The 23,999-nt window shown below is 34.8% G+C and overlaps 3 protein-coding genes and 1 long non-coding RNA gene across 9 annotated transcripts in view; 2 read left to right on the top strand and 2 right to left on the bottom strand.

Moving 5' to 3' along the window:
- Nucleotides 1-485: 485 nt before the first annotated feature.
- On the top strand, nt 486-4,884 carry LOC110834063 (uncharacterized). Its single transcript, XM_022072850.2, has 4 exons — nt 486-699; nt 1,414-2,542; nt 3,177-3,504; nt 3,684-4,884. Exons 1-4 carry the CDS (start codon nt 662-664, stop codon nt 3,929-3,931), a joined length of 1,743 nt encoding a protein of 580 aa, XP_021928542.1. The 5' UTR covers nt 486-661; the 3' UTR covers nt 3,932-4,884.
- LOC110834039 (AP-5 complex subunit zeta-1) lies at nt 2,544-16,721 on the bottom strand. Of its 5 annotated transcripts, none has more exons than XM_022072799.2 (13): nt 16,529-16,720; nt 14,903-15,256; nt 13,262-13,518; nt 12,823-13,013; nt 11,856-12,030; nt 11,510-11,775; nt 10,749-10,954; nt 10,275-10,484; nt 9,442-9,612; nt 8,809-8,950; nt 8,316-8,473; nt 5,763-5,897; nt 2,544-4,457 (listed from the first exon to the last, which is right to left on the bottom strand). In XM_022072799.2, the coding sequence occupies exons 1-12, from the start codon at nt 16,561-16,563 to the stop codon at nt 5,807-5,809; spliced, it is 2,256 nt and encodes a 751-aa protein (XP_021928491.1). In that variant the 5' UTR covers nt 16,564-16,720; the 3' UTR covers nt 2,544-4,457; nt 5,763-5,806. The 5 variants fall into 5 exon arrangements, with proteins under 5 accessions (XP_021928491.1, XP_021928490.1, XP_021928493.1 ...); XM_022072798.2 differs by having other exon boundaries at nt 2,544-2,584; nt 16,529-16,719; XM_022072801.2 differs by having other exon boundaries at nt 2,544-5,897; nt 14,903-15,267; nt 16,529-16,721.
- On the bottom strand, nt 6,699-8,309 carry LOC147873647 (uncharacterized). Its single transcript, XR_015535479.1, has 2 exons — nt 7,948-8,309; nt 6,699-7,692 (listed from the first exon to the last, which is right to left on the bottom strand). It is a non-coding gene; the product is annotated as an uncharacterized LOC147873647 (long non-coding RNA).
- Nucleotides 16,722-16,856: 135 nt separating the features above from the next.
- Nucleotides 16,857-23,999, top strand: part of Dnai2 (dynein, axonemal, intermediate chain 2) — a 9,923-nt gene continuing 2,780 nt past the window's right edge. Inside the window, exons 1-6 of one of the 2 annotated variants that reach the window (XM_022072804.2) lie at nt 16,857-17,152; nt 17,488-17,649; nt 22,009-22,270; nt 22,421-22,674; nt 23,376-23,728; nt 23,864-23,999. In XM_022072804.2, coding sequence (XP_021928496.1) covers nt 16,970-17,152; nt 17,488-17,649; nt 22,009-22,270; nt 22,421-22,674; nt 23,376-23,728; nt 23,864-23,999 — 1,350 coding nt within the window. In that variant the 5' untranslated portion in view covers nt 16,857-16,969. Of the gene's footprint in view, nt 17,153-17,487; nt 17,650-22,008; nt 22,271-22,402; nt 22,675-23,375; nt 23,729-23,863 lie in introns of both variants that reach the window. The other variant, XM_022072803.2, reaches the window with a different exon arrangement.

Below are 23,999 nucleotides of genomic sequence, written 5' to 3'. Positions count from 1 at the left end.
CAAATTTTTTTTTATAATATACGAGGAATCACAAATTTTTATAGTAAGATAGATAGATAGATATATTTTTAAATTGTTAACTGGGTTGACACGGTAGTCATGAACGCTCCGCCCATGATTTAGATCGGACAGCTTTAACGACCACTTTACATCAATGCATACATTTGTTATATTTCAGGTTCTCACAATTACATGTATAAAAATCGCATGTTACATCATGCAGTCTGTTAGATAATGACCCACATTCCAGAGAAACCCTATTGATAGAAGCAGGAATCTCCTCTGAAATGTTATGTCCACGAACACAGTAATCTTCAAATTTTAAATCCTTTTCAGGTGATGTTAAATACTTGAGTACAGTTGCATAAATTGATTTCAGGTTACTTGGTCAAACATAATAAATAAGTTGTATAAACTGTATAAACGTTTCTTCGTTTTTGAACATACTAATTCCGTGAATTGTAACTTGTCTACTGCTTCGTAATGTGACAAAGGTCACTTGCCGTCTAACTAATTTTGCACACGTCACGTTTGGCGGGAAATGTACATGTGTATATCTCGCCATAGCTTCAATTTTCATACTGTTCTTGTACATTTATGTCCTTAGAATTTATTCTAACGGAGGCCACAACTGAACAAGAAAGTTTATGTACTTATCATTATGGAAAATAGCGATATAAGTCAAATTGAATTGTCCAGGTAAGGTGATCCTAAAAATGCATTTATCCAAACTAACCTAAAAGCTTAAAGGTTTTAAGTTAATGTAGTTCAAGTTACAGAATTCATAACTGTTCTTGTTTAACAGTAACCCAACATGGGTATCGGTTTCCTAAATAAATATTGCACATGTATTTATGATCCAGATCAGCAGTCGGTACACTGCTATAAAGCAGGACACATTTGCTGTGTTATTGTTTACTTCCTGTTAATACCTACTGTTGTGTTCTTAACACATTTATTGACAGTGAGGCTTTCTGTCCCATATGTGACAGACGCCTGGATGCTTTGTTCAGCACAAAATTTGGTTAAATTACAGTATCTACATTCAGTTTCCCATGTTTTTAGCAGTTTCTATCTTGTCCATCAGCATAACTGGAATTAATGTGTGTTGTGGGGATTGGAGGGAAGAATATTTCATACTACAATATTCTGAATCTTTGCTTAGAATTGTTTTAACAGTAGACATTCAAACAGACTATTTGAAATCAAATTCTTGGACTTTTTCTGTTTAGTTACAGGTAACCTAACTTTAATGCTAGACTTCATTTCACATTCTTGGGATCAGCAGAATTTTTATAGATACCCTTTATTTATACTATTTTTCTGCCAGATTTTTACTAAATTTGTTTAATGACTGAAATTTTCCATCATAGCAGCTGTGCTCATGTTGAAAATATGGTATTTTTGTGACAGATTATTAGCTGTACTACAAAATACTCTAGACGCAACAACCAGAACCAAGCAACTGATACATGCAAGTTGTGATGAAACAAAGCATTTGTTAAACAACTGGCATATTCCTGATGATTCTGTTTATGAAGAACCACCTGACTGTACTTTGGATGATGAAGATTCCAGAATTGCTGAAGTGGCAAAAAATATCGAACAAGTTGTAGAAGAAGCACAAAAGCTACGAGAAACACTGAGTGTTTCACAGCACCAACCAAAAAGCTCACCCTTGATAAAAAGGTCTAACACAAAGAAAATCTCATTACAACTTGGATTTGGCTCCATGAAACTTAATGATAAAGTACAAAAGAAAACTGATAATGCAAAGATTAAATCTGTTAAAAGACCAGTGACAACCAGTAATGGATCCTTAAATATTACGAAGAGATCAGTTAATAATCAATCTGTTACAAAGGGGAGTTCTGTTGATAACCATTCTCCAAGGACAACACTGAAAAATACGAAGAAGCAGTCTACATCTATTCCAATTGTGAATGGAAATTATGATAAAAAAGCAATCACTAAACCAAGATTTAAATCTGGTCCATCATTTCAAACAACATACCAGAAAGATTTCTTGGTTCATACAAACTGTACTACTGCCAAAAAACACAATCCACCAGTGAGTTGCACTTTAAAACCAAAGGACAATTCAGTGAAAGATGAAAATACTGCTATATTACATTCTAAGAACAGAATTTTTTTTAATTTTAAGAATAACAATCCAAAGCAGTCAAGTAGCACATCACTTCCAGAAAAAACAGGAGTCTCAGACCTTGAGGACTTACTTTGTCGAGTAACTGCTTTCCCAAACATCAGTGTTGACCATGATATTAAAAAAAGTAAAATAGCTCAAATGAAAGTGAATTCATGTCTGCTGCGTGACAAGACATGCCACATCTCTGAAAAAGCTTACAGAGTAGTTGGATTAGCAGAAGCAGTGGATGTTTTTGGAGTACCTTCAGACTTAGTCAAAGTTCTTAAAACTTACCACTACTTCTTGGCAGGAAGTCAGGAAGGGATGAAGCATGGAAATGGAGCTGGCAAGAGGCAAGCAGCTGCTAAAAGTTTCTTAAATAAATTATCAGCCATGGTGAGTTATCATAAGAGGGAGACAGCAATCTTTATTCATTACCTGAAAGAGAAAATACCAGATAGAACAGCAACAAAATGTTTGATTCACTTTTGCTTCTTTACCAATCTTTTGGAATATAAACAGATGGTGGCAGAATATTTAAACATGGTACTTTGGACGTAGCATGAAAACAAACAAGAAAGCTTGTTTTAACATTATCCTAATATATTAATTCACATGGTCCTGTAGGTTCTTAATGTGTTCACTATTATTTTTGAACTTTTTAAATTAAACCTGCTCTTATGTTACTTTCATATTCAGTATTTTCATTTTATAAAAATTATATTGTGAAAAGGTTAAAGAAACTTGTGGGGTAGTGAATGAAATGTATGGTGATTACATCCAAAAATAGGATATATGCAGTTACCTTCCAATTATTTTGTAAAAATGCATAATAAAATTATTTTTAATTTTATGCTTTTTGTGTCCAATAATGTTTTGTGTTACAGAACTGAACTTTGTCATTACTGAACAAGTATTGCAGATGTGAATTTTCTAATACCTTCAGAGTTTCAAAAATGTTATAATTATTTTAACTTTGTGTGCTCAGGGGTTGTTATAATTAATTATACTTAATTACAATCTGTTACAGAATGATGACACTTGGAGTAAGTTTACATATGAACCTTTGGTTAGACTTTTCTCAGAGTATATGGCATTAGTGTCTGAAGTGTCCAGAGTTGTAGATTGCAAATTTAAAGACATAAATGATGAGTTGATAGCTTTCCTTCAGGAGAATTCCAAAATTATAGAAAAGAAACACCTTAAATGGTCCAATGTTAATGAATCTGTATTCATCCAACCAAATACTCCAGTCCATAATGGCATAACAACTGAAGAAAATTACAGACACAATATTTCAACAGATGGCTGGGCCATGATTGGAATATGGAACTCAAACAGCAAGCAGAGGTTTAAAGGTATGCAGCAATTTTAGACCTATATGGGAACAATGAATATATCTTACAGTCCTTTGTAACTTAACAATTTGAATCTTAACTGTAAATTTCAACATAAACATACATATATAGATGCTATAAGGCACATTAAAATGCCCAATTATCTTTGATATATTTGATTCTGATAAAACATGTTTCAGCCTTGGGAGAAATGCAGAGTATAAGGTACAGCACTGAAGTCCAGTGGAAGGAGTTTGAGGCAAATGTGCAGGAGATACAAATGTTGGAACTCCAAACAGAAATATTTGAAGTGCTTGAATCCCTTATATTGCCACAGTTATTTAATTATAATCCTCAAGATCCCACATTTCCACACCTTTATAAGACTGTGTGCTCTTTGTGCAATATGGCATTGCTGACTTCACCCCTTATTATTAAATCAGGATAAAATATCATATTGCAGCTTGTCATAATTATAAGCATTTAAAATGTGTATATGTTATAGTAATGACCAGCAATTATACAAAATCCCTGTTCGAGAACAAAACATAATCACTAGTACCATAGCAAACAGAATTTATTTAACACAAATATTGGTTATATAAGTGTAAGCAAATCACATCATGTAAGAGAAGTACACGGACCTCAGGAACAAAATTTTTCATTCACAAGTACTTTCTGAGTGTTTGTGTATCCTGTCGAGAATCCTCGTCAGTTCAAAGGCATGAAAGTTGAAAATCACTACTTTAATTTGATTGCGTTCACTTACTATTGTATATTTGTAAGATGTTCTATTTTTATATGCATATGATTCTCATAATACTTGATATGAACTGGCATAACAGTTTCTCAAATACGAAGATGGCCATCTTCTGGGTTGTAGTTCTGTGCAGTCTGGTAAAAGTTAACTGACATTTCAGAGTTTGCTGCTGCCTCCATCATCAGGGCAATGAACTAATTATTATTATCATTGTCTGTAAATATAATTAAGCTGCTAAGGACATTAAATTTTACTGTTTATTATGGAATGACTAGTGTGGTAGGTTATATTCCATCTGTTAGTAATTCTATATGTACTATTACTGTATCACTCCACCCTGTCATCAACATTATTCACTGTAATACTCTGCACTTAGAAGAAATTGTTTTAAAAACTATCCCTTTATTACTGAACTGTTAGGACCTCTGTTGACCTTCCTCTTCATATGCATGTAATGGGCAGCAGGCATAACAGTATCCACTAGATAAGCCATTGCAAATCCACCTACTTACATTACTGTATGCATAAGGTATAATAATTTGTTGATGTGAATAGTGGCAGAATAGTATGAGTGCTTTTCTATAGATAGAAATATAATTTCTAAGCATGGAAATATGAAAATATATTTGTTTTGAAATTAAGGTATTGATCACTTTATTGTAATGGGTGTGGTCTGTAACCTTTATGGAGTAATTCTGGCTGTTCATTGCCTGAAAATATGTACTCTGACCCCCCCTTCCTGAATATCTCTTCTCCATTGCACAGTAAGATAACAATAAACCAGAAACTCTGGAAACAATACCACATTTTCCTTCAAAATATCATTCTGCATCCGAAACTCTTCTACTAATCCAATATACACTTAGAGTGGTCTTATTTATACATAATGTCTGGGATTCATGACATCACATTATACATACTTCAATGCTATTATGGCAAGGCCACATTGTACATAGAATTAAAAAAAGGTTATTTCTTTCCACAAGTGGAAAAATGTAGTGGCAGAAGTCATGAAACTGGAAAAACAACACATTTTCAACAGGGAAAGTATTACTTAATTTACTACAAAAACTACTGCAAAGAGGATGAGACAAGACCTTGAAACTTAATGACGGACGGAGGAGATAAGACAGTACAACAGAAGTAATATAAGGAATGGGTGTTCAGTAAACTTCAATAAACATTTCACATTTTATTTTATCTTCTTCTCCCCTTAGACATTTCTATATTGCATCATCTGACAGCCATGTTTGCTATGCAACTACCACCACTGTCATTCAGTCCTGCTGCTGCTACTACTTTCCACAAAAATAAACTTAAAGCAACCTTTACATTTTGCAGTGTACACTTGCACTTAAATTTTCTATCAGTCTAGTACCATAAATCAGGTTATGACAACTTCCCTCCATATCTTTTCCAATTCATTCTTCATTAATCATCTTACCATTTGACATAATGTAGTTTGAGCTACTGACAGTTGTTAAATAAATCATAATTAAATAAAATAAATATTACTTACTCCAGAGTGTGCTTTTTTGGAAGTGACAGCTTGCCGTTAATTCTTCAGGAATCGGCAAAATGAGAGAGCACCCTTACCACAGCTGTTATGGCTGGATCATTGGTATGTGTTGAGGATAGGATGATGGATGCAATGCTGAAATATTTTCACATTTTTCTTACTCAAGATATAAATTCATTAAGTCATTGCTATTATAAGCATTCATGTGACAAAGTTTCCACTGTAATAAATTGAATATATCTGACCAAATCTGTTTTGTTCAAAATGCATATTTAAAATTACCCTTGTCTGTAAAAATAGATTAGGCTGCTGAGGGCTTATTAAATTTTACTGTTTATTATGGAAAGACTAGTGTGGTAGATTATATTCCATCTGTCAGTAATTTTGTGTGCACTATTACTATACTACTTCACCGTCATCACTACCACCATTGTTATTCACTGTAATACTCTAGATTTCATCAGAAAAAACTTTTAAAATATACTGAATTGTTAGTACCTCTGTTTACCTTTCTCTTTATTTGCATGTAATGGGCAGCAGACATAATAGTATCCACTAGATGAGCCACTGCAAAACCACCTACTTGCATTATTGTTTGTCAAAAATTCCAGGATTCTCTATGGTTTTGTGACAATGGGCAGTATCCATCATAATATTGGTATAATCAGAAATCTCATAAAGACACCAATGTTCAATAATTCTTGAATGATCAGTGGCTATTCCTACAGCCCACAGTGGGATAGATTGCGATTCTAGCCGGAAAAAAATCGAAACTTGATTTTTTTTAATCCGAATATTGAAAATGAAAATTCTGACAGCAAAAAGTGTGATACATTAATTTATAATAAATATTAAGTAGTTTTATGTGTAAAAAGGGCGAAATACGCATCTAAATACGGAAAAATAATGCATGCAAGTCAAGTTAGTAGAAACAAATATCACTACAATACAAATATAATTATAAAAGCTACTCTACTTTTGAATACACAACATTAATACATAAATATTTAACTCAGAGCATTATTCATATCAGTATTCTTCATCGGAACAGACATCCGAAGAGCTGTATCCTTCCTCGTCCTCATGTTGTTGCTTATCAGTATCAATATCCGGTTCCTTCAATAATTTGAGTACTTCAGAAGGTAAATGTGGCTTCCTTGCTCTCGAAGCCTGTTTAATCTGCGATATTAAAGGATCAGAAGAAACTAGTAACATGTGCAGGACATATTCTCAATTTCGTTCGCGCGAACATTTCCTGGCATGATCGAGTCTGTGTCTTCGGACATCTTTGTGCCTGGCCTCCTGGGCATCTTCAGATAACAATCCGATAGGCAGAATGGCAGATTCTATAATTTTTCTGCCATGAATCAGTATCTTGTGGACACTTGCAGGCATGTAGTACCATGGATATAAATTTGCTGTTTCCATGGCATATTTATCAAATGCCTCAACATTCACTGTGTATCCACAGGACAAGGTGCACAAAATTATAGAAAATCAGCGAATAAGATCTTCATTAATTCCAGAAATATTCGCCGATTCTTCATGATTTTCCACTAAAAGCTGAATTTTTTCCGTTCTCCTCTATCACTACATTCTTGAAGAAGTTTTCTTCACCTACCCCTGACCCCATTTGTCGATGGCTCATCCCTGTTACTTTGTTTTATCTGCTCTACTAATGTTTGTGGCAAATTTAGATTCACATCTAACCAGTTAGAATTCTTATCTAAAATTAAATTCTTACTGCTATTCTTAAAATTGCTATGCAGATTCTTCAAAATCACTCTTAAATGGTTTCTATTTTCGGAAGAACATTCTACAATATCTAATCTTTTAAGAATATAATCACAAAGTTCATCAAAAGCTGTATTCCTTTTGCACAACAACGGAAATATTTCTTGGCGCGAAATTGGCGGAGGTGCTCCTAATTCTGGAAAAAATTCACGGTACTCACATTAGCAAAAACTAGCAAACGAAACAGGTCTCATCTTAAAGTGCATACTCTAATCTATATTTTTACGTGAATTTGGTCGTGACTCTCGATAACTCTAGCAACTAAAAGTCTATGTGAACATTGGAAAGAAGAAAAATGATCAGTAAAAGCGCCATAATTGGGTTAGCGTGCCATATGTATAAAAATAATACAGATATTTATACAAAACCTACTACAAAATATAGTACATACCTTACTCAATAACTTTCATTTAAAATGTCAAAAGATTTTCCCTTCGTCTGCTGCTACAAGGGTCTTGATTCCAAGCTGTCTGGAATGTGACTACTGATATAAGCATCTCTTCCTCCTTCAACACTAACAGATAAGAGAAGCTGGGGTGCGTTAGTCTTGTTTAAAACATGTATTCTTGCCATTCTCTTATAGAAGGGGTCTTTATTAACAGAATCCAAGCAAAAATACTGACATATTTAAATGTGAGAAAAATGATTTTTTTCCAGCTAGAATCGCAATCTATCCCACTGTGCAGCCTGGTGAATTCCCAATATACAAACAAGTCAATTACTTTTCTGCAAACTTATTCAACAAGAATCAGTACGCACTTTGGGTTGCTGAGAAGACACACTAATTCCTCCACTCGGTCATACACAATCTTTTTATCGGATTTGTTTGCATTTGGTAGTCCTGTATTTACTTGTGTACCAACTTTTCTCAAGCAAAGTAAGACTCTGGGGATAAGATCCTGACATCGGCTAGCCAGCTACAAGACAACATCAGTCACATTAAAATGTAGTAAAAGGATAACAAATATTAATCCTCAGACTTTCCACAAAAATCTTACATTGCTACCCAAAATGAAAGAGTAAAGCAAGCCACAGCATTTGGTGGCAGTTACTTGTGCAAGGTTAACGTTTACTGATAAATTTCCATATAGAGTTATAACACTTTCTCTATAAGCACAAAAAAAATTAAATTCAAATCTCATTTCTGCTTCAAACAAAACATCCACTAAATTTATGATTACTTTTCAAAATATGAATCCTATGATCATTAATCTATAAAGCATATTTACTGTTACCTTTTAATCTTAATTACCTTTGCTAATGAAGCACTTGCAATATTGAGAAGTTTGAAGGGTATGTTTTTTTCTTGAACAGAGATGACAGATAGAGTTTCATAAACAGCACATTCCAGTACCTCATAATACTTCACCAACAATTCATGGCTGCACTGTTTACTGTAATCAAATCCACATTTATGAATTATTTAAAAATATTCAACTCATTTATAAATTATAAAATTAATTTATTTTAACTGCCTTCCTTACTACCCAGACTTAACTGTACATTTTCACAAAGTGGCCCACCTACAAAATGATATTGGTTATAAGATAGCCTCCGTTTCCAGAATCCATGAGGAAGGAAATAAAACTGAATTCTGTAATTTCTTAATTTCAAAATACAATTCATTTTCCAGAGTAAATGAAAGCAAATACCAAAGTTAACTTAACCTAGACACTAAAAAGAGGCAAATAATCAGCTCCATGCCCTGGCTGCTTTACCCTGAGAAAAAAATGGTGATACCCTTTGGATAGAAGGCTTGTTGGGCCACAGAGCCAGTCTCAAAAGAAAAAAATCCTGCCCTGCCAGGAAGCGAAGCCTGGTCATCCAATCCATAGCCTAGTCACTATCCCAGCTCTAAAAGTAGATCAAACATGGATGATTTTACCTGTAACTGGAAGATGCATATTCACCAACAGCCCATACTATATGCATGTAGAATTGCGAATATTTCTGGCTGTTGTCCAAAACAGAGATAAACTGAAGAAAATTTGTTTGTGCTGTGAATACTAGTTCAGGACATATTTTCAAAATTGTCCTGAAATGATGCAGTACAGTCCTGAAAATGGATATATACAGTACAATATAGTGTTAATGAATATCAAAATAAAAAAATTAATTTAAAAAATATATTCTTCCCTGTCTAGCTTTCTACATAAATATATGCAATAATTCTCTCCAATGAATTAGGAAACTTGTGCCTGTACCAGCCTCAAAATCCTCTTCATTATCTCCTTGATCTTCTTAATCTTTAACTCACAGCTTCATAATTCTATGCTCTCTTCAACTATTCTGCCTAAATAATTTTCCAATTGTTTCACATACATAGTAGCCCAATCCATTCAACTATATTACTGATATTTGCAATTTTTTCATATACTTATACTTCTCCAGGTAATTAACTTCTTCATGAAATTTAGTTTAACAAAAATGCCAACCTACTAAAGAAAAATTCAGTTTCCATGGTACTAGTTTTATGTGGTATGCATACAATTCTGTAATTGTATATCACCCCGAATAATGAATACAGCAAGTCAATTATTTTAAAGAAAATTATTGAGTAATATGTGAACCTATTTGTGTTAGTAAGTTAGAAGCACCCCAGTCAACAAGAAAGTGTGAATGTGGTGTCAGATGCTAGAAGGTTGACAGCACCTGCCCTACGGTGTTCCATTTTTTTATTCCTCACTATATTATCAAAATATATCTCTGTCCACACACCTACAAATGGCTTCCTGGTAACCAGGTACTCTATAGACAAACTTCAGTCTCTCTAACATGGCTGGTATAAGGACCACAAGAACTTGTGGATCAGCCTTGGACTGCACCTCACTGAAGAATGCATCAAGCAACAGCGGAACTACCTGACTGCAGGTGACAACTAATGGATAACTTGATAGCTCACCTAAAATATCCAGATATGTTCCAATTCTGAAATCAGAAAGTTAAGAAAACTGCATATATCCCAACAGAAATGGTAATAAACATATCACATTTTTACTGGAACCTTCATCTAACTGAAGAAAAGCAACAGTAACTTTGTAAGCATTAAAATCATAGACATATGTATGTATTAACTGCAGCTCCTTATGAACTTTAAGAGCTATGGTTTCAAAATAGCTACATGCAAAAGTAAACCAATAAAGTTAAAACAATATACAAATGACTGAAAATTTAAACTTGCATAAAATCTACCCATCAAATGCATTCCCTTTTCCACTCTCCATTCTCAGCATGAAACTGAACACAGGCTGGAAGGCTGGTGAGTGAACAGTCTCTAGTAATGACATCCACTGTGGTCCAGCTGAACCTGCATTTTGATCAAGTTGTAGAACTGCTGGTGCCTGATGCAGACAAAGTGTAGCTGACAGAGCTGGTAAGTCAATTAAGCTGTGGAATACCTGCATACAAAGATTTCAATCTTCAGCACCTTAAAATAATTCAAGAGTTTCCTGTGACTGATAAACATTCTGATGTCAGAGACTTCATATGAACATTTACACAACCATAACAAGATTTCCAAATCCAATCTCAAATTTTCATATCAGTCATGTTGGCATTTTCAACTCAGAAAACAAAATATAACAAATTATTTGTACACACGCATCTAACACATTAATTTGCAAAATTTCATATAACCATCCATAATCAAGACTGTGACTTGTAAACAAGCAGAACATTAATTGAAGTAAAAGTTAATTGTAAAGGTAACATATTTATCATTCTGAACTGATCCATGATACAATATATTTCCATGTTTTCATAGACCAAAAATAGTTCTCAGTATTCATGACATGCAGTATTAAACTACCTTACATATTCTGTAGACAATAATTCATACAACAGCAAAACAAGGGAAATACAATATATGATACATTATGAGGCAAGTGGTAAGTAAATAAATGGTCCAAATGTCAAAAATTCTAGAGGATAAATTATGAAGTTAAACATAGTACCTCCACTGTAGTGGCTGGAACCACAAATGTAGAGATCAGTTCTACAAATTCTTCAACAAGACTGGCAGGATGATATGCAATAAGTTTCAGCAAATTTGGAAAGTACTTCTGGGTAAGTTGTTGCTGCAATAATGCCATTTTAACTTGATTTTCCAGAATGAATGTGGCGATGTCAAAAGCTGCTAACTCAGACGAATAGCTACGATAAACTATATCTCCAAAAAACTGGCTGCAGAAATGCTGTGGATTGTAACCTGTAATAGCACCTGTAATATAAAATTTCAAATTAATATACATTATTACTGGATAAATATGTTCTGTACTCAGTAAATTTCATACAACTCACCAAAATTAAGAAGGAAATGTAGAAGTCTTACAAAAATAGAAATATCACAATGATCAGACTTAAATTTTTCAGTCACATTAGTTTGTATCCTCTTAACAACCTGCAATATTTGTGAGCCTTGACTTGAGTCTAACTGAACCAACTGATTCAGGACATCCAATACTTCACACAGAATCTGAAAATAAATTTTAAAAAATCTGTATGAAATACAGAAACAAACATTTTAAAAATCACAAGACATATTCTTGATATCCATACTATTACAATGATACAGAACCTAATATTATTTCTATTAGATACAGCAATATATCAACCACAAAACTTCATAATAACTAACTAACTAGATGGCTTACCGAACCCAAAAGTTCATCACTGAATTCACCAATGCCCTCCACTGGACCCTGTCCTGGCCAACAAAATCCAGTCTCCTTCAACTCCTATCTCCCATAGATCCCGCCTGACATTATCCTCCCATCTATGTCTATGTCTTCTCAGCAGTCTCTTCCCCTTGGGCTTCCCAACCAATACCTGGTGCACACCTCTTGCCCCATCCATGCATGGCACATGCCACACTCATCTCATTCTTCTTGACTTAATCACTCTGACAATACTGCTGGAGGAGTATAAATTTTTAAGTTCATCATTATGTAATTTTCTCCATACTCCATCGTCTTCTCTCCTAGGCCCAAATATCCTCCTCAACACCCCATTCTCAAAAACCTGCAATCTATGTTCCTCCCTCAGAGGGAGAGACCCATACAAAACAACAGGCAAAATTGTCTTCAGGTTCTTGGAAATCAGACGGGAAGACAAAATATTTTGAACTGAAAAGTAGGAAGCATTTCCAGAATTTAGTCTCCTCACAACTTCCTCATGAGTATCATTTTGATTTGTTATTGTGTTTCCAAATATTTGAACTTTATCACACTTAACATTAAGTAAACACGTATTTAAAAATTATACTCACAGCTTTCTGAAGAGCAGTGTCATGTTGTTTGTAAGCTGGCCTGAAACACTGCTCCACCAAAACATTACAGTACTCTCCCACTGCTTCAAACAGATGTTGTATTTCAGAGGCATCACCAGCTTGTTCTAACCACTTTCTTAATATAGAGAAAGTATGAACATTCATAACCTGTGACTTACTGAAGCTGCCAGCTGTAACACAAAATCATAATATAAAGTGATGATAATGTACAATAACAGTAAATAAAACTGACCGTTCCTCTGGGTATTATGGAATTTATTAATTATGGCATTACTCAGAAGAAACTCAGAAACTACATGAGAAACACAGTTTGGGAAAATGGTCCCACTTTGTTCCAGCCTGGGCCTTCTGAATACAGCACTGAAAAAATAAATCCTTAATTACTTGAGATATGGCCATAAACTGCAAATTGACTTACAAAGTGTTAAAGCAGTAAAGTATTCTCCAGCTGGGCTCCCATCCACTTCTGACATAGATCTTGTGTCCAAACGATTAAAAAATTGTGAAGATGTGACTGGAGAGAATCGCGTGTTCTGCATCCATACAATCATCTGTTTATTAAATCTTGTGATATAATTTTGAGACATAACTGTTTGGTGTCTTGGAACAACTTCACATAAAAACAACAGTAACTTGCCACTTTCTTCAGTAGTTAGGACCTCTCCTGATAAAAGGCTGCAATGAATTTAAGATTTAACCACTAAAGTCAACAAAGAATTTCAAACAACAAAACATATTTTGTGCATCTGATGATATTACCAAATGTTATCAATTAAGTAAAATTTTAGACGTCTTATTTGCAAGTCTGTCAAATGTTCTAAATCCAAAACTTCAAATTTCCCTTCATTCTACAGAACCACAAAATCTTGAGAAAACGAACAGAAATGATGGAAAATTCAACAAAGTTTAAGTCTTTATAAAACTGAGACTGCAAAATTCATTCAATTTTCAGTCCATTCCACTATTTCACATGGAACATTTCTCATCACAGAATCTGTTTCTATACAAATTCAGATCAAAAGTTATACAGCCCCAAGATTTTAAAAGAATCCTTGAATTCCTTTTTCTTTCCTCCCAGTAATAATTTCTTAAGCATTATGACATTATCAGTCACATAACTTATTTTCTCTAAATATAACAGATATTTTATACTACACACAACTGCATCATGCATTGTGTAAAAATCATGCACTCTCTATGTAGTTCAACCACAATGAAGGTGATGCAAAGTTCTTTGAGAGTCATTTTTAAGTATCTTCCAGATATTCTCCCTCAGATTATCTTCCACACGGTGTTCATTTTGTATGAACTATCCTTCAAAGTCACACAGGTTTAAATTGAGCCAAACATAACATTCTAACCCAGCTTTCATCTACTTTCCCTTTAGCGAGGATGTCATTTTCACTGTCTTCTTCTGAAATGGTCCGTAGCATTTGCAGATTGCAAGGTTTAAAGTGAAGTCCTACAGATGAATATCCATACTGTGGTTGGTGAAATTTCTATACCTTGACTTGGCTTGGCCCTATGAAATGTAAATAAATTCTATTTTCTACTATACCAATCCTGGCTCATCAACTTTCAACTAATGTTAGCTGATTTAAATGACATGCTGTTTCTAATTGGATGCTAAAAGAGGTTTTTTATCTTTGCAACTACAACCTTTAATCATCAGATTTTCATACCAGCACCTGATTATTTCCTTTAAATTTGGATTCTCCCTAAATGTCATTTAGAAGCAGTGCTAAACTGCAGTCACAAATTCTGATTAATGAAACCAAAGACAGCACAGACTTCTGCTGTTCCAACACCATCTTCATTAATAAAATTATATGGCTGGTGGCATGAGAAGAATGCTTTATTCATGAAGTTAATTCATTGCTATAATTTGTTCATGTTATTACATTATGATAACTGCATTACAGTCATTCATTTTGAATAGCCTACAATGCTGTTAGAAGTTTCAAAATTACTTAAATTTGTTAGTGCATTAAAGTATTATCTTCCATGACTACCAGATCAACAATTTTCCAATACAGAATTCAAGTTCAAAAGTACATACCCAAACAATCTTTCCATCGCAGATTCATCCAACAGTGGAATAAATCCACCAACAAGGATACAATTTAGCAGCTCCACTGATGCACTGTTATTTGCAGAAAAAGATAATGTTTCCACAATACTGCTTTCTACACATGGACAAATCTCTTCTAAGATTTGGAAAATTACAGTTTTCATCTTCTTAGATATGTCTTTTGCAGAAAATGCAACAAGAACGTCATATGATTCATGTGGCGGTGGTGAAAACACTTTATGTTGGAAATAAAACATCAAAATGTCCCTTAAAATTTCACCTTTTACTCCCCTCTTGTATATCTGGCTCCATAACTCTTGTAGGTGGTGGTCCGGAAGACTCCTGTAAGAAATCTGAATTTTATAACTATCATAATAGAATATTTATTATTTATAATTACAAACAAATAATTAAAATATTCAGTATACTAGCCCATGTTTTAGCATCAACTTTGCTACCTTCTGGGGCATCACTGATATGTAAGCAATTAAACATTTGTATTCAAAGTTAAAATTAATTTAAAATATTAAAAACTCTATAATTAATTTCATTCAATAAATATGCTATGGTTTAAAATTATTTTTTGTAGTGATGTCAGGTACTGATATTTTGAAGTTACTATCTTGATTTTATTTTTCTGTTATATTGTAGCCCCCCTCCCCATTTGCTGCAAATATAATACATCTCTATTAGCATTTGCACAGGAACTTGTTTAGTTCAACAAAGCACAAAACACAGCAACACAAAGCAGGTACACACAACATTTCAATACAAGACAATTAAAATTCAGGAAACATATTGATAACTTAAAACTTCAACTTCTCCTAATGCAAAGTTTAAAATTCAGCGCCTTTGGCTAGAACAGCCTATTATGTAAATGACATTTCCTTATTCATATCTTCATCTTATTTTGATAAAGTTGATTGTCCTGCTTACTTTACTCTAAAAGCATTCATAACTGGTACATGGTACAGCCAAGAATAGTCAGTGTGTTTGGCAAAATGTTGATGATCAGCTGCCTCTCCTGCCCTTTACTTCCAGTGTCTCCCTAACTTTGCACACATCAACTCAAAATTACCTAATACACCAGAATGTGTAATCAGGTGACTGCATTAAAGAAAACAGTTTATCCGGTTATAACAGATTTGGAAATATGAAGAAAGCAAAGTAGAATGTAACTGTACTGTCATGTGATACGTTTATTGCCATTAAACCATTTTTGTGGAATCATGGGCACATTGCTTGGGCTTCCTATATCTATGTCAACAAAATACAGAAAAGATGTGTACAAAGGAGGCAAAAAAAACATTGGCATATAACACTTTAGAATAGGTTATGAATGTAAGTGAAAATTGTGACCTCCCACTTCCCTCATTTCCTGAAACGTCGGCAAATTTCTACCATACTACACGGCACAAGAACGCAGAAGACAGCCATCGATATTAAAATATTTACAAAGCATTCTAGACACCCCCCGTCCCCCATTCGCCACTGCCAAACACGCTGCTACAGTGCCGCTCATTGACAACCACCACACCACGACGATTAAAAGCTTTGGAAATATTAAACGGAACTTTCTGTGCTTTCCTGCTATACTTGAATAATTGCACCTACTTATAATGTATAACAACTTCGACACACGTCTTCATACTGCTTATTGATGCCGCCACAGTGAAGTAATCTCATCCGACAACAATAACATTGCAAAATAATACTTCAAGGGAGCTTTAACTCAGCTTCTCTATGTGGCACAGTTGCTTGATGGTCAGCTAATGTAAACACTATTAATTCATCAGTGATTTCTACATATTGTAGTAGTTCTTCCATCGGAAGTGTCGCTAGTTCACAAGTCAATCACAGAATAAATCTCTAATAATACCAACATTTATCCCTATATTCTTGCCGAGTTCCGGTCTGCCTTTTATCTATGACCGTTCCCATGACAACCAATGCAAACATAACCTCTCAAACAATATTTGCATATATAAATTCGTAGCGCTTTAAAATGTAGACAAATACTGTTTTCATTGTAGATATTGAACATTTCAGTTCATTATGGAAATACAGTACGCTTATACTAAGAAGAGGTCCGAGTTTGGGCGTCAGTGCCTCTTTGTTGATGAGGGTCCCAAATTATTGGAAAACGTAACTCCTAACAAAGAGGAGCTTAACAAGTACATATTTAAGAATCCCGTTAGTCGAAGCACGCAGTGCAGCAGCGTCCTCGCTGAACATGAGGTAATTTCCTGCAAATATTTTCAGGTTCTGATTTCATTATCCCCCACAATTTCTTTTAACAATCTGTAAATTATTTGCAAATGCCATAAAGTTGAGGAAAACATCATAATTCTTTTTGTATAATTCATCACACTGGAAAACATAGCATCCTCCAAAATCTCTGGTTTCTTCTTCTTCTTATAGCGTTATAACCCTGTGGTTTAATAACTGTAAAACATGCGTTCCTCCAGTAGGATGAGGTTCTCATTAAACTTTGAAAAAGTGCATGAAACTCGCTTTTCACAACAAAAAACATACTAATTTCAACATACACAATAATGTTTTTTTGTTTCCAGTTAAACACGATAAGAGCTCAATATGATCAACATGGAATGAATCACACTGAAGGGGGATGGCCACGTGAAGTCAACCCAGCAGATGAAGAACAAACATTGAGATTTAAGAAAAAGATTGAAAAGGATGAGATGTATATTCATACTGTATTACAGCTTACACATGTGAGTGAGACATATTAACAATTATGATTTTTTGTATATAAACAAAAATGTACTAAATTGTTGATAATCTAAAGAATGAGGGTTAAGTAAAATACAATATTGATTTTTAGGCACTTTTGCAACAAAACATAAACTCCTCTTAGCTTCATTGTGTTCTGTATGTTCACATTGGATGAATAGATGTGCATCATGACATACATGCAGTCTGGATGGTCATCAATTTATATGAAAATCTGAACATTTTATATATATTTAAGCTGGTACTGAGTAGATAAAAATGTTTCAGAAAAAAGCTGTGGCCATAAACTAACTAACTAACTAGATGGCTTACCGAACCCGAAGGTTCATCACCGAATTAACCAAAGCCCTCCACCGGACCCTGTCCTGGGCCAACAAAATCCAGTTTCCTTCAACTCCTATCTCGGATAGATCCCGCCTGAGATTATCCTCCCATCTACGTCTAGGTCTCCCCAGCGGTCTCTTCCCTTCAGGTTTCCCAACCAGTACCCGGTGCACACCTCTTGTCCCATCCATGCGCGCTACATGTCCCGCCCATCTCACTCTTCTCGACTTAATCACCCTCACAATACTGGGGGAGCAGTACAGATTTTTAAGCTCGTCATTGTGCAGTTTTCTCCACGCCCCATCGTCTTCCCTCTTAGGCCCAAATATCCTCCTCAACACCCGATTCTCAAACACCTGCAATCTGTGTTCCTCCCTCTGAGTGAGAGACCATGTTTCGCACCCATACAAAACAACAGGCAAGATTATTGTTTTGTATACTTTAATTTTCAGGTTCTTAGAAATCAGACGGGAAGACAAAATATTTTGGACTGAGAAGTAGCAAGCATTTCCGGAATTTAGTCTCCTCCTAACTTCCTCACAAGTATCATTTTGATTTGTTATTGTTGTTCCCAAATATTTGAACTTTGTAACCCTTTCAAAGGATTTATTAGCTACCCTAAGATAATTTTGCCCGCCTGTCTTCTGATGACGAGATACTAACATGTACTTAGTTTTTTCTGAATTTACTTCCAGCCCCACTTGTCTACCAGCCTCTAGTAAAACTTCTGCGTTCCTCTTTATTGTATTTATATCGTCCCCCAATAAATTAACATCATCAGCATATGCCAATAGCTGATGTGTCCCGTTCAATTGCAAACCCTCCTGCCTACCTTGGACCTTCCTGATGGCGTATTCTAGCGCAAAGTTAAAGAGCAAGGGAGACAAAGCATCTCCTTGTTTTAGACCGTTCTTGATGAGGAATGTCTCAGATACATATTTACCTACTCGAATTTTGCTGCAGGTTTCATTTAAGCACATTTTTATTAGACCCACTAGCTTCTTTGGTATACCAAATTCAATAAGAATATTATATAGCACTTCTCTCTTCACAGAGTCATAGGCTTTTTTGAAATCTATAAATAACTGATGTACAGTCCCACCGAACTCCCATTTTTTCTCTAGTATCTGACGAATGCAAAAGATCTGATCAATCGTTGATCTGTTTCGTCTGAACCCACACTGATGATCCCCAATAGTTTCATTCGCATATGGGGTTAATCTTGCCAAAAGAATGTTGGATAGAATTTTGTATGAGGTTGATAGCAGCGATATTCCTCGGTAATTACCACACTCAGTCTTGTCCCCCTTCTTATAAATAGGAATAATTATGGATTCCTTCCATTGATGTGGCATCTCTTCCTTATCCCAAATTAACTGAATAAGCTTATGGATCCTCATATGCAACCCTTTGCCACCTGCTTTAATTAATTCGGCCGGAATCTGATCAATTCCTGGAGATTTATAACTTTTCAACTTCCCAATGGCTAGTTCCACTTCATCTAAGCTAGGTTCTGGCACCAACAGTTCAGCTGTATGCATTTTAATCTGTCTAATATCACCAGTATTATGAACATTTAAGAGCTCGCTAAAGAAATTTTTCCACCTATTCACAATTTTTATTGGATCTGCAAGCAAATTGCCACTATCATCCTTTACCAAATTAGTCTGGGGTTGATATCCTTTCTTAAAGTTATTAATGCCTCTGTACAGGTCTCTGATGTTTTTTTCCTTATTATTTGTCTCAAGTTCAGCAATTTTGCCCTTCAGGTATTCCCTTTTCTTAGTCCTAAAGGTTCTACTAGCCTCACGTCTCACGTTACATAGATTATCCGCATTTGTTTTGTTTGGGTTCTGCAACCATTGAAATTTTGTTTGCTTCCTTCGATCTATTAATTTTGAACATTCTTCATCAAACCACGGTTTATTTTGCTTTCTCCTGTAGTATCCTAGTTTCTCTTTTGCTGAAATTTTGATGCAGTTTCTGACATTTTCCCACTCCCTGTTGATGTCCACACTTTCATTATCCTCATTTGTCTCTAAAATTTGAAACCTATTCGAAATTTCAACTTGATATTGTTCCTTTGCCTCTCCCTCACTTAATTTTTTCAAATCAAATCTTTCTGTGTCAAAATTTTGTTTAGTTCGTCTACTTACTGAAAGCCGCTCCCTCACTTTTGCTACCACCAGATAATGATCAGTGTCGCAATCTGCTCCTCTGAATGATCTCACATCAATTACATTTGTCTGCCTTCTCTTATCTACTAAAACATGATCTATTTGATTGTGTGTTCTGCCATCTGGGGAAGTCCAAGTGTATTTATGAACATCACGGTGTGGAAATTTTGTACTTTTTACAATTAAATCTTTTGACGTAGCGAAGGTCACTGCTCTGACGCCATTATCATTACTAAGTGCATGGAGACTCTCGCTGCCTATTGTGGGTTTGAAGACATCCTCCCTCCCAATTTTTGCATTGAAATCTCCTAGCAGAATTTTCATGTGATACTTGCCAAATGTATCAAATACTGATTCTCTTAGATAAATATTTATGCCATGTACATCTTTTCATGTGTTATTTATGAAACAATAAGAACTTTTTAAAGTGATCATCTCGTATACACATAACAAATATATATGTGAAACAGTACATACACTTTGGATTGCCTCCATATTCAGGGAATAACTCTAGACCACCTACACAGTGTCACAACCTAGAAGACCAGAATCTGAATTCCAACTGCGATGAAAACCCTAAGCCTCACACAGGACTACTGCATACTTTTCCAATATAGTTTAATAAAAGTTTATTTAGAAGTGCAGCAATACAGACTCTAGAAAATCAAGAATATTCATTATAAAATGTGTAGAACTACAAATATAACAAGATTATAATTTTTTACTTATCATTTTACCTGCTCATATTGACTTCACAGCATAAATGAGAAAAATGTCTTTTCACTCAGTTTAGATAACATTTCACTTTTTGCTGAATTATTCAGTACAGTAAAATATTGCAACTCAGAATTTTGTAAATCCAGGTTATCACTTAATCCAGTCAGATCTCGAAGTATGGAAATTTCAAATTGAGTCTCCCAAAACTGTCCCTGAAGATGTGAAGACTACATTAATTCTTGGAAATTTTTCTCTCGTCTTACCATGTCTCAGTATATGCAGAGTTCTCTTTCTACATTTCCTATAATCACGGCATGCAGCACAATTAGAGAGACAATTTATCTCTTTAGAACAGTCTCACTAGTGCATAAAACATAATTGTAGTATAGGTAACATATTTCATATAGGTTCATGTTACTTAGAAGGTTGATATTATATCAGTGCTTGGATGTGGACATAATATCAACAACATAACATACCATTATTGTCTGACGTTTTCAAGCTTCTAATAACCAAGTAACTCTATGGAGCAGAATCCTCCTTGAGAAACCAATGGTACATTCAGCTAGTCATGAAATTCCCTCCCTTTTATGGAACCTGAATGTTCCTTGTTCACAGAAGCCCATTATTATCCCTATGATAAGCCATATGAATCCAGCCCATACCCTATCACACTATTTACTTAAAGTCCATGTTAATGTTATCCTCCCACCTATGCCAAGGTTTTTTGAGTGGTCTCATGCCTTCAGGCTTTAAACTGCTGATGGATTAAAACACTGTAGAATAAAACTTAATTTTACAATCAAGGAAAAACAGCACAATAGCATATACTTCAGACAAACAAAAATTTATGAAGAAAGGGCAGATGAAAATTTGAATCTATAATGTTTTGAATTTTAAGCAGGCATACAGCTGATGAAATAAGTAGTGACAATCCTGTATAAGATCCCTGCAAAGTATACTGAAAAAAACTCTCATAAGACGAAAATGACCATTATTCTGATATGTGCTCTAAACTATCAAGTCTCCTGTTACTTTATGTCAGAGTTTGTCTAATAATTCATTTCAGTTAATTCTTAATACAAAATCATTCCACAGTATTATGAACGTTACTCTTTTTAGGCAATGGAACACTGTATACTACAAAACAATGCTATTAATATTTATGAAGAATATTTTGAAGGTGTTGAATCAGCTACAATTATGGAACGTTGCTCAGCTCGTACACTCAATGTTTATCGAGATCCAAATAAAGTGAACCAGCCTGTCACTCATCTGTCGTGGTCTCCAGATGGTGGAACTCGGCTTGCAGTATCACACTGCAACTTGGAATTCCAAAGATCACCACGTCATCTATCCACTTTCTCTTATATATGGGAAGTAGGTGAGTGATAAACATTCACTTCAGTTTCAAGAGACAGAAAAAAAGAATAAATTAATTCTCAGGTTCTATAGCTCCTTGTCTTTGAAAACCTCTTATATGTAAGCTGCATGTCTTCATTACTGTTTAACCTAGATACTGCTTTACCTGCAGAGAATCCAAATAAGCCTCAGCTTACACTGAAGCCTGCAGTGCCAATAGTCTGCCTAGAATATAACCCTAAAGATCCAAACTGCTTAGTCAGTGGTATGTTCAGTGGACAAGTGGCCTTCTGGGATGTAAGAAAAAGCTCAACACCTGCGGGTATGAGTGCTTTAGAGCCTAGTCACAGAGATCCTGTTTACAGTGTTTTATGGATAAATTCCAAGTCAGGAACTGAGTTTTTCTCTTCATCTACTGATGGACAGGTAAGCAATATTCATCCCTATTTATTGCTGCTATATGGCATTTTTGTAAACTCTGTAGTATATAGCACTAACTAAACAGATATTTTCTTCACACTTTTTTGTGAATGTGAATCTTCTGATACAACATGCTCTTCAGTCAGAGGAAGAAATCACAAAAGTTTAAAGCTGATGAAATAAGAGGCCAAAACTTACAGTTTATAAGCCCATCTACAAGATGTGTGTACAAATCATACTAAACATAATCAAAACTTCAATTATGCTTTTGGTAATCTGCTATATTGTCCTTCTGTTACTCTTCTTACTATGTAATCCATTACCATGTTGAACAGCACAGGAGGTAAAAGACTTCTCTGTCTAAGCCCTCTAAATGTTCTGAAAAGTTAAGATTTTGTGCCATACATGGATATATTGTTTTCACATTTGTATAAATATTCTTTACTCTCTCCATTAGTCTTTTAGATATATTTGCTCTGTGCAACAATTCCCAAGTTGTTTTACAATCGACATTACTCAAAGCCAGACATGTGTCTTTGCCTTTGTATGCTTCTCTAATATTTACAGAATTAAGGTAGCAATTATTCTGAAGAAAATTAAAGGTGCCTTTTAAACAATAGAGTAATCTTCTCTCACGTCTTGTAAAATTCCTTGTTGCATAATTTTGTATCGAGTTTTATTCTGTATTTATATTTCCTATTTAATAGATTAAATGGTGGGATACCAGGAAATTAAATGAACCAAATGAAACACTAATACTTGATGTGGTCAAAGGAGAAGAGCAAGTTTTAAGTCGAGCCCTTGGAGCTTCATGTCTAGAATATGAAGGGACAATTCCAACACGTTTTATGGTTGGTACAGAAAATGGATGTGTCATTAGTTGCAACCGTAAAGGAAAAACTGCTGCTGAAAAAATTGTGTCCAAGTATACTGCACATGTTGGGCCTGTGTATGCCCTTCAAAGAAATCCATCTTTCCTTAAAAATTTCCTGACCATTGGAGACTGGATGGCACGCATTTGGTCAGAAGACTGCAAGGAATCATCAATAATGTGGACATGGTAAGCCAGTGTTCTGTGTAAACTGACAGTAAAGCAGTATGTAACAAACATGATATTGCGTAGAAAATCAAATTGGCAGGTTTCATACATTACAATGAAGTAATTGCAATGTGCATTTTTCTGTTGACTATGTAGCAATCATCAAGCTCAACTTACAGATGGAGCATGGAGTCCAACAAGATCTTCCGTGTTCTTCACTACAAGAATGGATGGTACACTTGATGCCTGGGATATTCTACAGGAGCAAAGGGAAGCTGTGATCAGTGTAAAG

The sequence above is a fragment of the Zootermopsis nevadensis genome, unplaced genomic scaffold, assembly GCF_977971745.1.
Source record: "Zootermopsis nevadensis isolate Lab colony 2312 unplaced genomic scaffold, Znev_1.0 Znev_ptg000017l, whole genome shotgun sequence".
Lineage (NCBI taxonomy): Eukaryota > Metazoa > Arthropoda > Insecta > Blattodea > Termopsidae > Zootermopsis > Zootermopsis nevadensis.
Note: the sequence above shows the minus strand (reverse complement) of the source record. Positions and strands in the feature narration are given on the sequence as shown.

Coding starts and splice junctions, on each gene's coding strand:
- LOC110834063 (XM_022072850.2), top strand. CDS start 662: ATGGAAAATAGCGATATAAGTCAAATTGAATTGTCCAG. Junction 2,543..3,176: donor TAAATAAATTATCAGCCATG/GTGAGTTATCAT, acceptor AATCTGTTACAG/AATGATGACACTTGGAGTAA. Junction 3,505..3,683: donor CAGCAAGCAGAGGTTTAAAG/GTATGCAGCAAT, acceptor AACATGTTTCAG/CCTTGGGAGAAATGCAGAGT.
- LOC110834039 (XM_022072799.2), bottom strand. CDS start 16,563: ATGAAGACGTGTGTCGAAGTTGTTATACATTATAA. Junction 15,257..16,528: donor GAAGTTGTTATACATTATAA/GTAGGTGCAATT, acceptor GATTTCTTACAG/GAGTCTTCCGGACCACCACC. Junction 9,613..10,274: donor TACCAGGAAGCCATTTGTAG/GTGTGTGGACAG, acceptor ATCCATTTTCAG/GACTGTACTGCATCATTTCA.